Below are 15,507 nucleotides of genomic sequence, written 5' to 3'. Positions count from 1 at the left end.
GATTTGACACAGAACTCTATCTGAGAAGTAGTTGGTGAATCAGGCGAGGCAATCATTACAGAAACTAAGGCTGTTGAGTCTGCCGATAAGATTACGGTGATTGATAGAGTCAATCTGGCCTTGGCCAGGTCGATGACGACGGCTGCACAGTACTGACTTTTATCGATGGCGGTGATGATATCGTTTAGTACCTTGAGCGTGGCTGAGGTGCACCAGTTCATGTGGTGGTCCTAAAAGTAACTAGAGTTAATCTAGGTTCATTATGGGTTGTATCTCCAGTTCATCTGGTCCCAATAGTAACTATAATTCATCTAGGTTCATTATGGGTTGTATCTCCAGGTCATCTGGTCCTAATAGTAACTAGAGTTCATCTAGGTTCATTATGGGTTGTATCTCCAGTTCACATGGTGCTCCTAGATTTTATGTGGTGCTCCTAGATTTCATGTGGTGCTCCTAGATTTCATGTGGTGCTCCTAGATTTCATGTGGTGCTCCTAGATTTCATGTGGTGCTCCTAGATTTCATGTGGGCCTCCTAGATTTTATGTGGGCCTCCTAGATTTCATGTGGTGCTCCTAGATTTCATGTGGTGCTCCTAGATTTCATGTGGTGCTCCTAGATTGTTGTGGTGCTCCTAAAGTTGGGAGCATCAGCACTACCAATGAAAAATGTCAATTTTGAGCCTTGGATGTATTGACAATGTTTTGATGGATGGTTATTGGTTATTGATCCCGTAGAGTGGCATCAGTGCTGGGGTGAGGAACACTCTGTGTCAGACGGCTCTGGACATCGTTAACCAGTTCACCGCCACACAGGCCAGCAGAGAGATCAAACAGCTGCTGAGAGGTAACCCCTGACCCCTAACCCCTGAAATCTAACTAACCATACAGGCCAGCAGAGAGATCAAACAGCTGCTGAGAGGTAACCCCTGACCCCTAACCCCTGAACTCTAACTAACCATACAGGACAGCAGAGAGATCAAACAGCTGCTGAGAGGTAACCCCTGACCCCTAACCCCTGAACTCTAACTAACCATACAGGCCAGCAGAGAGATCAAACAGCTGCTGAGAGGTAACCCCTGACCCCTAACCCCTGAACTCTAACTAACCATACAGGACAGCAGAGAGATCAAACAGCTGCTGAGAGGTAACCCCTGACCCCTAACCCCTGAACTCTAACTAACCATACAGGACAGCAGAGAGATCAAACAGCTACTGAGAGGTAACCCCTGACCCCTAACCCCTGAACTCTAACTAACCACAGAGCCCAGCAGAGAGATTAAACAGCTGCTGAGAGGTAACCCCTAACCCCTGACCTCTGAACTCTAACTAACCATACAGGACAGCAGAGAGATTAAACAGCTGCTGAGAGGTAACCCCTGACCCCTGACGTCTAACTAACCATTCAGGCCAACAGAGAGATTAAACAGCTATTGAGAGCTGACCCCTAACCCCTGAACTCTAACTAACCTCACAGGACAGACGAGAGATTAAACAGCTCCTGAGAGGTAACCCCTGACCCCTAACCCCTGAACTCTAACTAACCATACAGGCCAGCAGAGAGACTAAACAGCTACTGAGAGGTAACCCCTAACCCCTGAACTCTAACCCCTGAACTCTAACTAACCATACAGGACAGAATAGAGATTAAACAGCTCCTGAGAGGTAACCCCTAACCCCTGACCTCTAACCCCTGACCCCTGAACTCTAACTAACCATACAGGACAGCAGAGAGATTAAACAGCTGGGTGTGTGTGTGTTTTGACGTTGAGTTTGACTCTGTGTGTGTGTGTGTGTGTGTTTGTAGATGCGTCAGCTGCGATGCAGGTCAGAGCTCTGACAGAGTACTGCAACAACTACGACCTGACGAGCCTCAACATCAAGACTGGAGACATCATCACGGTACACACACACACAAACACACACACACACACACACACACACACACACTCAACATCAAGACTGGAGACATCATCACGGTACACACACACTCAGAAGCACTCAGATGCACCTAACCAGTGGTGTGTGTGTGTGTGTGTGTGTGTGTGTGTGTGTTAGGTTCTGGAGCAGCATTCTGACGGCCGGTGGAAGGGTTGTATCCATGACAACCGGACAGGAAATGACCGCGTCGGCTACTTCCCCTCCAGCATGGTGGAGGTGATCAGCAAGAGGCCAGGTGACCAGCACACAGTGACCCCTGACCCCTAACAGAGAGAGAGAGAGACCAGCACACAGCGTGTATGTGTGTGAGCGTGCGTGTGTGTGTGTGAGGGTTAGACAGCACTCTGTGTCTCAGCTGTCTCCTAACTTGTCATCCCTCCGTCTTCCTTCCCTCCCCCTGCTGCCTACCTCTGTCTCTGTATTTGTCATTACCTCGTAGACCGTCCCTGCTGCCTACTTGTCATTACCTCGTAGACCGTCCCTGCTGCCTACCTGTCATTACCTCGTAGACCGTCCCTGCTGCCTATCTGTCATTACCTCATAGACTGTCCCTGCTGACTACCTGTCATTACCTCGTAGACCGTCCTTGCTGCCTACCTGTCATTACCTCGTAGACCGTCCCTGCTGACTACCTGTCATTACCTCGTAGACCGTCCCTGCTGCCTACCTGTCATTACCTCGTAGACCGTCCCTGCTGCCTACCTGTCATTACCTCGTAGACTGTCCCTGCTGCCTACCTGTCATTACCTCGTAGACTGTCCCTGCTGCCTACCTGTCATTACCTCGTAGACCGTCCCTGCTGACTACCTGTCATTACCTCGTAGACTGTCCCTGCTGACTACCTGTCATTACCTCGTAGACCGTCCCTGCTGCCTATCTGCCATTACCTCGTAGACCGTCCCTGCTGCCTATCTGTCATTACCTCGTAGACTGTCCCTGCTGACTACCTGTCATTACCTCGTAGACTGTCCCTGCTGCCTACCTGTCATTACCTCGTAGACTGTCCCTGCTGACTACCTGTCATTACCTCATAGACCGTCCCTGCTGCCTACCTGTCATTACCTCGTAGACTGTCCCTGCTGACTACCTGTCATTACCTCGTAGACTGTCCCTGCTGCCTATCTGTCATTACCTCGTAGACTGTCCCTGCTGCCTACCTGTCATTACCTCGTAGACCGTCCCTGCTGCCTACCTCCGTCTCTGTATCTGTCATTACCTCGTAGACCGTCCCTGCTGCCTACCTGTCATTACCTCGTAGACCGTCCCTGCTAACTACCTGTCATTACCTCGTAGACCGTCCCTGCTGCCTATCTGTCATTACCTCGTAGACCGTCCCTGCTGACTATCTGTCATTACCTCGTAGACCGTCCCTACTGCCTACCTGTCATTACCTCGTAGACCGTCCCTGCTGACTACCTGTCATTACCTCGTAGACTGTCCCTGCTGACTACCTGTCATTACCTCGTAGACTGTCCCTGCTGCCTACCTGTCATTACCTCGTAGACCGTCCCTGCTGACTACCTGTCATTACCTCGTAGACCGTCCCTGCTGCCTATCTGTCATTACCTCGTAGACCGTCCCTGCTGACTATCTGTCATTACCTCGTAGACCGTCCCTACTGCCTACCTGTCATTACCTCGTAGACCGTCCCTGCTGACTACCTGTCATTACCTCGTAGACTGTCCCTGCTGCCTACCTGTCATTACCTCGTAGACCGTCCCTGCTGCCTACCTGTCATTACCTCGTAGACCGTCCCTGCTGACTACCTGTCATTACCTCGTAGACCGTCCCTGCTGCCTATCTGTCATTACCTCGTAGACCGTCCCTGCTGACTATCTGTCATTACCTCGTAGACCGTCCCTACTGCCTACCTGTCATTACCTCGTAGACCGTCCCTGCTGACTACCTGTCATTACCTCGTAGACTGTCTCTCACCCCATCTCACCCCCCGTTTCAGATGTTTAATTTACATCTTTTTACATTTGTTTTATTAGGTTTTTATATTTCATTTTGTTTTTATCAACATTTGTATATTTTAACTTTGAATGATATTGTTTTATATTTTTAATTATGAATATATAATATTGTGTTATGTTTATATCTAATATAAATATTTGAGTTTACTTATTATTATTGTTTGATACATTTTTAATTTATATTTATATTGAGTTTGATTTGACTGGTTGTCTGTGTTTTGGGTTTGTTGTTGTTTCCCCTCCCTCTTCCTGGTTTGTATTTAGGCCCCTCCCTCTCCCAGCAGAGCCACACCCTCCTTCTACGTAGGCACGTCCCCTGTCCCTCCCCCTGCCTCGTTACCACGGTGAACGGCCACCGCTCCCACATGCTCCCACTGCCTCTTCCTCCTCATCCTCCTCTCACGCAAACCACACCTCTCTTCTCCTCCTTTGGTTATCCTCCACTCCTCCTCTCTCCTCCTCACCTCTCCACTCTCCCACTGGGCCTCTCCACTCCTCCTCCTCCTCCTCCTCCTCCTCTCTCCTCTCCTCTCCTCCCCTCTCTACAAGTCTGGAGCAGCCAAGCCTGCCAGGTATCCAGCTAAAACTCTTAGCTTGTGAATAAATCATATAATCAATACTATTTTCAATATAATCAATACTATGATCAGTACATCGTATTACTATAGTATTATTGTAGTGTGTGTCCCCATCACTGTGGTTAGTGCTAGTAATAGTATTAGTAGCAGTATTAGTTGTAGTAGTATTAGTAGCAGTATTAGTTGTAGTAGTAGTATTTGCAGTATTATCAATAGTTGTAGTAGTATTATTTGCAGTATTGTTAATAATCATAACAGTGGTCGTATTGCTACCATTAGTTAGCAGCATTGTTAGTGTTGACCATTCTCTTGTTGTTGTTGTTGTTGTTTTGGTACTAATACTAGTTCTACATGTAGTAGTGCTGCTTGTGGTGGTTTTAGTGTTAGTTAAAGTCTAGATATTATAGATCTGTTGTTGTTTTGGTACTAATACTAGTTCTACATGTAGTAGTGCTGCTTGTGGTGGTTTTAGTGTTAGTTATAGTCTAGATATTATAGATCTGTTGTTGTTGTTGTTGTTGTTTTGGTACTAATACTAGTTCTACATGTAGTAGTGCTGCTTGTGGTGGTTTTAGTGTTAGTTATAGTCTAGATATTATAGATCTGTTGTTGTTGTTGTTGTTGTTTTGGTACTAATACTAGTTCTACATGTAGTAGTGCTGCTTGTGGTGGTTTTAGTGTTAGTTAAAGTCTAGATATTATAGATCTGTTGTTGTTTTGGTACTAATACTAGTTCTACATGTAGTAGTGCTGCTTGTGGTGGTTTTAGTGTTAGTTAAAGTCTAGATATTATAGATATGTTGTTGTTGTTGTTGTGTTGGTACTAATACTAGTTCTACATGTAGTAGTGCTGCTTGTGGTGGTTTTAGTGTTAGTTATAGTCTTGATATTATAGATTAGGTATGCATGGCCTGTGCTGCTCACTCACGTGTCTCCACTCCGTCTCTGTCTGCCAATCTATCTTGTCCTATTTCTATGTATCACTACATAGAAATAATTTAAGGACTTTTTGTGGTTTTGTGTGTAGATGGGGTAAGGTGGGGTTGTATGGTGGGGTGGTATGGTGGGGTTGTATGGTGGTGTGTAGATTGGGTAAGGTGGGGTTGTATGGTGGTGTGTAGATTGGGTAAGGTGGGGTCGTATGGTGGTGTGTAGATGTGGTAAGGTGGGGTGGTATGGTGGGGTTGTATGATGGTGTGTAGACGGGGTTGTATGGTGGGGTTGTATGGTGGTGTGTAGATGGGGTAAGGTGGGGTTGTATGGTGGTGTGTAGATGGGGTAAGGTGGGGTGGTATGATGGTGTGTAGGTGGGGTGTAGGTGGGGTTGTATGGTGGTGTGTAGATGGGGTAAGGTGGGGTTGTATGGTGGTGTGTAGATGGCTAAGGTGGGGTGGTATGGTGGTGTGTAGATGGGGTGGTATGGTGGGGTTGTATGGTGGTGTGTAGATGGGGTGGTATGGTGGTGTGTAGATGGGCTAAGGTGGGGTTGTATGGTGGTGTGTAGATGGGGTGGTATGGTGGTGTGTAGATGGGGTGGTATGGTGGTGTGGAGATGGGGTAAGGTGGGGTTGTATGGTGGGGTTGTATGGTGGTGTGTAGATGTGGTATGGTGGGGTGTAGGTGGGGTTGTATGGTGGTGTGTAGATAAGGTGGTATGGTGGTGTGTAGATGGGGTAAGGTGGGGTTGTATGGTGTGTGGAGATGGAGTAAGGTGGGGTGGTATGGTGGGGTTGTATGGTGGTGTGTAGATGGGGTGGTATGGTGGTGTGGAGATGGGGTAAGGTGGGGTTGTATGGTGGTGTGTAGATGGGGTAAGGTGGGGTGGTATGATGGTGTGTAGGTGGGGTAAGGTGGGGTTGTATGGTGGTGTGTAGAGATGGGGTAAGGTGGGGTTGTATGGTGGTGTGTAGATGGGCTAAGATGGGGTGGTATGGTGGTGTGTAGATGGGGTGGTATGGTGGGGTTGTATGGTGGTGTGTAGATGGGGTGGTATGGTGGTGTGTAGATGGGCTAAGGTGGGGATGTATGGTGGTGTGTAGATGGGGTGGTATGGTGGTGTGGAGATGGGGTAGGTGGGGTGTAGGTGGGGTTGTATGGTGGTGTGTAGATGTGGTATGGTGGGGTGTAGGTGGGGTTGTATGGTGGTGTGTAGGTGGGGTGGTATGGTGGTGTGTAGATGGGGTGGTATGGTGGTGTGTAGATGGGGTGGTATGGTGGTGTGGAGATGGGGTAAGGTGGGGTGTAGGTGGGGTTGTATGGTGGTGGGTAGATGTGGTGGGGTGTAGGTGGGGTTGTATGGTGGTGTGTGTGGGGTGGGGGTGGTATGGTGGTGTGTAGGTGGGGTGGTATGGTGGTGTGTAGATGGGGTGGTATGGTGGGGTTGTATGGTGGTGTGTAGATGGGGTGGTATGGTGGTGTGTAGATGGGGTAATGTGGGGTTGTATGGTGTGTGGAGATGGAGTAAGGTGGGGTGGTATGGTGGGGTTGTATGGTGGTGTGTAGATGGGGTGGTATGGTGGTGTGGAGATGGGGTAAGGTGGGGTTGTATGGTGGTGTGTAGATGGGGTAATGGTGGGGTTGTATGGTGGTGTGTAGGTGGGGTTGTTGTATGGTGGTGTGTAGATGTGGTAAGGTGGGGTGGTATGGTGGGGTTGTATGGTGGTGTGTAGATGGGGTAAGGTGGGGTGGTATGGTGGTGTGTAGATGGGGTAAGTTGGGGTTGTATGGTGGTGTGTAGGTGGGGTAAGGTGGGGTGGTATGGTGGTGTGTAGGTGGGGTTGTATGGTGGTGTGTAGATGGGGTAAGGTGGGGTTGTATGGTGGGGTGGTATGGTGGGGTTGTATGGTGGTGTGTAGATTGGGTAAGGTGGGGTTGTATGGTGGTGTGTAGATTGGGTAAGGTGGGGTCGTATGGTGGTGTGTAGATGTGGTAAGGTGGGGTGGTATGGTGGGGTTGTATGATGGTGTGTAGACGGGGTTGTATGGTGGGGTTGTATGGTGGTGTGTAGATGGGGTAAGGTGGGGTTGTATGGTGGTGTGTAGATGGGGTAAGGTGGGGTGGTATGATGGTGTGTAGTTGGGGTGTAGGTGGGGTTGTATGGTGGTGTGTAGATGGGGTAAGGTGGGGTTGTATGGTGGTGTGTAGATGGGCTAAGGTGGGGTGGTATGGTGGTGTGTAGATGGGGTTGTATGGTGGTGGTGTAGATGGGGTGGTATGGTGGTGTGTAGATGGGCTAAGGTGGGGTTGTATGGTGGTGTGTAGATGGGGTGGTATGGTGGTGTGTAGATGGGGTGGTATGGTGGTGTGGAGATGAGGTAAGGTGGGGTTGTATGGTGGGGTTGTATGGTGGTGTGTAGATGTGGTATGGGGGTGTAGGTGGGGTTGTATGGTGGTGTGTAGATAGGGTGGTATGGTGGTGTGTAGATGGGTTAAGGTGGGGTTGTATGGTGTGTGGAGATGGAGTAAGGTGGGGTGGTATGGTGGGGTTGTATGGTGGTGTGTAGATGGGGTGGTATGGTGGTGTGGAGATGGGGTAAGGTGGGGTTGTATGGTGGGGTGGTATGGTGGGGTTGTATGGTGGTGTGTAGATTGGGTAAGGTGGGGTTGTATGGTGGTGTGTAGATGGGTAAGGTGGGGTCGTATGGTGGTGTGTAGATGTGGTAAGGTGGGGTGGTATGGTGGGGTTGTATGATGGTGTGTAGATGGTGGTTGTATGGTGGGGTTGTATGGTGGTGGTAGATGGGGTAAGTATGGTGGTGGTGTGTAGATGGGCTAAGGTGGGGTGGTATGGTGGTGTGTAGATGGGGTGGTATGGTGGTGTGTAGATGGGGTGGTATGGTGGTGTGTAGATGGGCTAAGGTGGGGTTGTATGGTGGTGTGTAGATGGGGTGGTATGGTGGTGTGGAGATGGGGTAAGGTGGGGTGTAGGTGGGGTTGTATGGTGGTGGGTAGATGTGGTATGGTGGGGTGTAGGTGGGGTTGTATGGTGGTGTGTAGGTGGGGTGGTATGGTGGTGTGTAGGTGGGGTGGTATGGTGGTGTGTAGATGGGGTGGTATGGTGGGGTTGTATGGTGGTGTGTAGATGGGGTGGTATGGTGGTGTGTAGATGGGGTAATGTGGGGTTGTATGGTGTGTGGAGATGGAGTAAGGTGGGGTGGTATGGTGGGGTTGTATGGTGGTGTGTAGATGGGGTGGTATGGTGGTGTGGAGATGGGGTAAGGTGGGGTTGTATGGTGGTGTGTAGATGGGGTAAGGTGGGGTTGTATGGTGGTGTGTAGGTGGGGTTGTATGGTGGTGTGTAGATGTGGTAAGGTGGGGTGGTATGGTGGGGTTGTATGGTGGTGTGTAGATGGGGTAAGGTGGGGTGGTATGGTGGTGTGTAGATGGGGTAAGTTGGGGTTGTATGGTGGTGTGTAGGTGGGGTAAGGTGGGGTGGTATGGTGGTGTGTAGGTGGGGTTGTATGGTGGTGTGTAGATGGGGTAAGGTGGGGTTGTATGGTGGGGTGGTATGGTGGGGTTGTATGGTGGTGTGTAGATTGGGTAAGGTGGGGTTGTATGGTGGTGTGTAGATGGGTAAGGTGGGGTTGTATGGTGGTGTGTAGATGTGGTATGGGGTGGTATGGTGGGGTTGTATGATGGTGTGTAAGGTTGTATGGGGTTGTATGGTGGTGTGTAGATGGGGTAAGGTGGGGTTGTATGGTGGTGTGTAGATGGGGTAATGGTGGGGTGGTATGATGGTGTGTAGTTGGGGTGTAGGTGGGGTTGTATGGTGGTGTGTAGATGGGGTAAGGTGGGGTTGTATGGTGGTGTGTAGATGGGCTAAGGTGGGGTGGTATGGTGGTGTGTAGATGGGGTTGTATGGTGGGTGTGTAGATGGGGTGGTATGGTGGTGTGTAGATGGGCTAAGGTGGGGTTGTATGGTGGTGTGTAGATGGGGTGGTATGGTGGTGTGTAGATGGGGTGGTATGGTGGTGTGGAGATGAGGTAAGGTGGGGTTGTATGGTGGGGTTGTATGGTGGTGTGGTAGATGTGTGTATGGTGGGGTGTAGGTGGGGTTGTATGGTGGTGTGTAGATAGGGTGGTATGGTGGTGTGTAGATGGGTTAAGGTGGGGTTGTATGGTGTGTGGAGATGGAGTAAGGTGGGGTGGTATGGTGGGGTTGTATGGTGGTGTGTAGATGGGGTGGTATGGTGGTGTGGAGATGGGGTAAGGTGGGGTTGTATGGTGGGGTGGTATGGTGGGGTTGTATGGTGGTGTGTAGATTGGGTAAGGTGGGGTTGTATGGTGGTGTGTAGATTGGGTAAGGTGGGGTTGTATGGTGGTGTGTAGATGTGGTAAGGTGGGGTGGTATGGTGGGGTTGTATGATGGTGTGTAGATGGGGTTGTATGGTGGGGTTGTATGGTGGTGTGTAGATGGGGTAAGGTGGGGTTGTATGGTGGTGTGTAGATGGGCTAAGGTGGGGTGGTATGGTGGTGTGTAGATGGGGTGGTATGGTGGTGTGTAGATGGGGTGGTATGGTGGTGTGTAGATGGGCTAAGGTGGGGTTGTATGGTGGTGTGTAGATGGGGTGGTATGGTGGTGTGTAGATGGGGTGGTATGGTGGTGTGGAGATGGGGTAAGGTGGGGGGTATGGTGGTGTTGTATGGTGGTGTTGTATGGTGGTGTGTAGATGTGGTATGGTGGGGTGTAGGTGGGGTTGTATGGTGGTGTGTAGATAGGGTATATGGTGGTGTGTAGATGGGGTAAGGTGGGGTTGTATGGTGTGTGGAGATGGGTAAGGTGGGGTGGTATGGTGGGGTTGTATGGTGGTGTGTAGATGGGGTGTATGGTGGTGTGGTGAGATGGGGTAAGGTGGGGGTGTATGGTGGTGTGTAGATGGGGTAAGGTGGGGTGGTATGATGGTGTGTAGGTGGGGTAAGGTGGGGTTGTATGGTGGTGTGTAGATGGGGTAAGGTGGGGTTGTATGGTGGTGTGTAGATGGGCTAAGATGGGGTGGTATGGTGGTGTGTAGATGGGGTGGTATGGTGGGGTTGTATGGTGGTGGTGTAGATGGGCTAAGGTGGGGATGTATGGTGGTGTGTAGATGGGGTGGTATGGTGGTGTGGAGATGGGGTAAGGTGGGGTGTAGGTGGGGTTGTATGGTGGTGTGTATGGTGTGGTATGTATGTGGGGTGTAGGTGGGGTTGTATGGTGGTGTGTAGGTGGGGTGGTATGGTGGTGTGTAGATGGGGTGGTATGGTGGTGTGTAGATGGGGTGGTATGGGGTGGTGTGGAGATGGGGTATGGTGGGGTGGGGTAAGGTGGGGTTGTATGGTGGTGTGTAGATGTGGTATGGTGGGGTGTAGGTGGGGTTGTATGGTGGTGTGTAGGTGGGGTAGGTATGGTGGTGTGTAGGTGGGGTGGTATGGTGGTGTGTAGATGGGGTGGTATGGTGGGGTTGTATGGTGGTGTGTAGATGGGGTGGTATGGTGGTGTGTAGATGGGGTAATGGTGGGGTTGTATGGTGTGTGGAGATGGAGTAAGGTGGGTGTGGTATGGTGGGGTGTATGGTGGTGTGTAGATGGGGTGGGGTTGTATGGTGGTGTGGAGATGGGGTAAGGTGGGGTTGTATGGTGGTGTGTAGATGGGGTATGGTGGGGTTGTAGGTGGGGTTGTATGGTGGTGTGTAGGGGGTGGGGTTGTATGGTGGTGTGTAGATGTGGTAAGGTGGGGTGGTAAGTGTGGGGTTGTATGGTGTGTGTAGATGTGGTAAGGTGGGGTTGTATGGTGGTAGATGGTAAGGTGGGGTTGGGGTATGGTGGTGTGTAGATGGGGTAAGGTGGGGTTGTATGGTGGTGTGTAGATGGGGTAAGTATGGGGTATGGTGGTGTGTATGGTGGTTGTATGGTGGTGTGTAGATGTGGTAAGGTGGGGTTGTATGGTGGTGGTGGGGTTGTATGATGGTGGTAGACGGGGTAAGGTGTTGTATGGTAGGTGGGGTTGTATGGTGGTGTGGTGGGGGGGTGTATGGTGGGTGTGTAGATGGGGTAAGGTGGGGTTGTATGGTGGTGTGTAGATGGGGTAAGGTGGGGTATGGTATGGTGGTGTGTATGGTGGGGTGTAGGGTGGTTGTATGGTGGTGTGGTAGATGGGGTAAGGTGTATGGGTGTGTATGGTGGTGTGTAGATGGGGTAAGGTGGGGTTGGTATGGTGGTGTGTAGATGGGGTTGTATGGTGGTGTGTAGATGGGGTGGTATGGTGGTGTGTAGATGGGCTAAGGTGGGGTTGTATGGTGGTGTGTAGATGGGGTGGTATGGTGGTGTGTAGATGGGGTGGTATGGTGGTGTGGAGATGGGGTAAGGTGGGGTTGTATGGTGGGGTTGTATGGTGGTGTGTAGATGTGGTATGGTGGGGTGTAGGTGGGGTTGTATGGTGGTGTGTAGATAGGGTGGTATGGTGGTGTGTAGATGGGGTAAGGTGGGGTTGTATGGTGTGTGGAGATGGAGTAAGGTGGGGTGGTATGGTGGGGTTGTATGGTGGTGTGTAGATGGGGTGGTATGGTGGTGTGGAGATGGGGTAAGGTGGGGTTGTATGGTGGGGTGGTATGGTGGGGTTGTATGGTGGTGTGTAGATGGTGGGTAAGATGGTGGGGTGTATGGTGGTGTGTAGATGTGGTAAGGTGGGGGTGGTATGGTGGGGTTGTATGATGGTGTGTAGACGGGGTTGTATGGTGGGGTTGTATGGTGGTGTGTAGATGGGGTAAGGTGGGGTTGTATGGTGGTGTGTAGATGGGGTAAGGTGGGGTGGTATGATGGTGTGTAGGTGGGGTGTAGGTGGGGTTGTATGGTGGTGTGTAGATGGGGTAAGGTGGGGTTGTATGGTGGTGTGTAGATGGGCTAAGGTGGGGTGGTATGGTGGTGTGTAGATGGGGTGGTATGGTGGGGTTGTATGGTGGTGTGTAGATGGGGTGGTATGGTGGTGTGTAGATGGGCTAAGGTGGGGTTGTATGGTGGTGTGTAGATGGGGTGGTATGGTGGTGTGTAGATGGGGTGGTATGGTGGTGTGGAGGTGGGGTAAGGTGGGATTGTATGGTGGGGTTGTATGGTGGTGTGTAGATGTGGTATGGTGGGGTGTAGGTGGGGTTGTATGGTGGTGTGTAGATAGGGGTGGTATGGTGGTGTGTAGATGGGGTAAGGTGGGGTTGTATGGTGTGTGGAGATGGAGTAAGGTGGGGTGGTATGGTGGGGTTGTATGGTGGTGTGTAGATGGGGTGGTATGGTGTTGTGGAGATGGGGTAAGGTGGGGTTGTATGGTGGTGTGTAGATGGGGTAAGGTGGGGTGGTATGATGGTGTGTAGGTGGGGTAAGGTGGGGTTGTATGGTGGTGTGTAGATGGGCTAAGATGGGGTGGTATGGTGGTGTGTAGATGGGGTGGTATGGTGGGGTTGTATGGTGGTGTGTAGATGGGGTGGTATGGTGGTGTGTAGATGGGCTAAGGTGGGGATGTATGGTGGTGTGTAGATGGGGTGGTATGGTGGTGTGGAGATGGGGTAAGGTGGGGTGTAGGTGGGGTTGTATGGTGGTGTGTAGATGTGGTATGGTGGGGTGTAGGTGGGGTTGTATGGTGGTGTGTAGGTGGGGTGGTATGGTGGTGTGTAGATGGGGTGGTATGGTGGTGTGTAGATGGGGTGGTATGGTGGTGTGGAGATGGGGTAAGGTGGGGTGTAGGTGGGGTTGTATGGTGGTGTGTAGATGTGGTATGGTGGGGTGTAGGTGGGGTTGTATGGTGGTGTGTAGGTGGGGGTGGTATGGTGGTGTGTAGGTGGGGTGGTATGGTGGTGTGTAGATGGGGTGGTATGGTGGGGTTGTATGGTGGTGTGTAGATGGGGTGGTATGGTGGTGTGTAGATGGGGTAATGTGGGGTTGTATGGTGTGTGGAGATGGAGTAAGGTGGGGTGGTATGGTGGGGTTGTATGGTGGTCTGTAGATGGGGTGGTATGGTGGTGTGGAGATGGGGTAAGGTGGGGTTATATGGTGGTGTGTAGATGGGGTAAGGTGGGGTGGTATGGTGGTAGGGGTTGTATGGTGTTGTGTAGATGGGGTAAGGTGGGGTGGTATGGTGGTGTGTAGGTGGGGTTGTATGGTAGTGTGTAGATGTGGTAAGGTGGGTGTAGGTAAGGTGTAAGGTGGGGTTGTATGGTGTTGTGTAGATGTGGTAAGGTGGGGTGGTATGGTGGGGTTGTATGGTGGTGTGTAGATGGGGTAAGGTGGGGTGGTATGGTGGTGTGTAGATGGGGTAAGTTGGGGTTGTATGGTGGTGTGTAGGTGGGGTAAGGTGGGGTGGTATGGTGGTGTGTAGGTGGGGTTGTATGGTGGTGTGTAGATGGGGTAAGGTGGGGTTGTATGGTGGGGTGGTATGGTGGGGTTGTATGGTGGTGTGTAGATTGGGTAAGGTGGGGTTGTATGGTGGTGTGTAGATTGGGTAAGGTGGGGTCGTATGGTGGTGTGTAGATGTGGTAAGGTGGGGTGGTATGGTGGGGTTGTATGATGGTGTGTAGACGGGGTTGTATGGTGGTGGTGTGTGTAGATGGGGTAAGGTGGGGTTGTATGGTGGTGTGTAGATGGGGTAAGGTGGGGTGGTATGATGGTGTGTAGGTGGGGTGTAGGTGGGGTTGTATGGTGGTGTGTAGATGGGGTAAGGTGGTGTTGTATGGTGGTGTGTAGATGGGCTAAGGTGGGGTGGTATGGTGGTGTGTAGATGGGGTTGTATGGTGGTGTGTAGATGGGGTGTATGGTGGTGTGTAGATGGGCTAAGGTGGGGTTGTATGGTGGTGTGTAGATGGGGTGGTATGGTGGTGTGTAGATGGCGTGGTATGGTGGTGTGGAGATGGGGTAAGGTGGGGTTGTATGGTGGGGTTGTATGGTGGTGTGTAGATAGGGTGGTATGGTGGTGTGTAGATGGGGTAAGGTGGGGTTTTATGGTGTGTGGAGATGGAGTAAGGTGGGGTGGTATGGTGGGGTTGTATGGTGGTGTGTAGATGGGGTGGTATGGTGGTGTGGAGATGGGGTAAGGTGGGGTTGTATGGTGATGTGTAGATGGGGTAAGGTTGGTTGGTATGTATGATGGTGTGTAGGTGGGGTAAGGGGTAGGGGTTGTATGGTGGTGTGTAGATGGGGTAAGGTGGGGTTGTATGGTGGTGTGTAGATGTGCTAAGGTGGGGTGGTATGGTGGGGTTGTATGGTGGTGTGTAGATGGGGTGGTATGGTGGTGTGTAGATGGGCTAAGGTGGGGATGTATGGTGGTGTGTAGATGGGGTGGTATGGTGGTGTGGAGATGGGGTAAGGTGGGGTGTAGGTGGGGTTGTATGGTGGTGTGTAGATGTGGTATGGTGGGGGTATGGGTGGGGTTGGTATGGTGGTGTGTAGGTGTGGTGGTATGGTGGTCTGTAGGTGGGGCGGTATGGTGGTGTGTAGATGGGGTGGTATGGTGGTGTGTAGATGGGCTAAGGTGGGGTTGTATGGTGGGGTTGTATGGTGGTGTGTAGATTGGGTGGTTTGGTGGTGTGGAGATGGGGTAAGGTGGGGTTGTATGGTGGGGTTGTATGGTGGTGTGTAGATGTGGTATGGTGGGGTGTAGGTGGGGTTGTATGGTGGTGTGTAGGTGGGGTGGTATGGTGGTCTGTAGGTGGGGATGTATGGTGGTGTGTAGATGGGGTGGTATGGTGGTGTGGAGATGTGGTATGGTGGGGTGGTGTATGGTGGGGTTGTATGATGGTGTGTAGATGGGGTTGTATGGTGGTTGTATGGTGGTGTGTAGATGGGGTAAGGTGGGGTTGTATGGTGGTGTGTAGATGGGGTAAGGTGGGGTGGTATGATGGTGTGTAGGTGGGGTGTAGGTGGGGTTGTATGGTGGTGTGTAGATGGGGTAAGGTGGGGTTGTATGGTGGTGTGTAGATGGGCTAAGGTGGGGTGGTATGGTGGTGTGTAGATGGGGTGGTATGGTGGGGTTGTATGGTGGTGTGTAGATGGGGTGGTAT

General features: G+C 51.2%; 1 protein-coding gene across 1 annotated transcript in view; it reads left to right on the top strand.

Annotated features, from left to right (window-relative positions):
- The window catches only part of si:dkeyp-9d4.3 (caskin-1), a 102,840-nt gene that overhangs the window by 49,672 nt on the left and 37,661 nt on the right, over nucleotides 1-15,507 (top strand). The window contains exons 8-10 of the mRNA XM_042315711.1: nucleotides 736-844; nucleotides 1,805-1,899; nucleotides 2,056-2,173. Of these exons, the coding sequence (XP_042171645.1) occupies nucleotides 736-844; nucleotides 1,805-1,899; nucleotides 2,056-2,173 (322 nt within the window). The remainder of the gene's footprint in view (nucleotides 1-735; nucleotides 845-1,804; nucleotides 1,900-2,055; nucleotides 2,174-15,507) is intronic.

This window comes from Oncorhynchus tshawytscha, unplaced genomic scaffold (genome assembly GCF_018296145.1).
Source record: "Oncorhynchus tshawytscha isolate Ot180627B unplaced genomic scaffold, Otsh_v2.0 Un_contig_3205_pilon_pilon, whole genome shotgun sequence".
NCBI lineage: Eukaryota > Metazoa > Chordata > Actinopteri > Salmoniformes > Salmonidae > Oncorhynchus > Oncorhynchus tshawytscha.
This window is presented reverse-complemented; position numbering and strand designations above follow the sequence as displayed.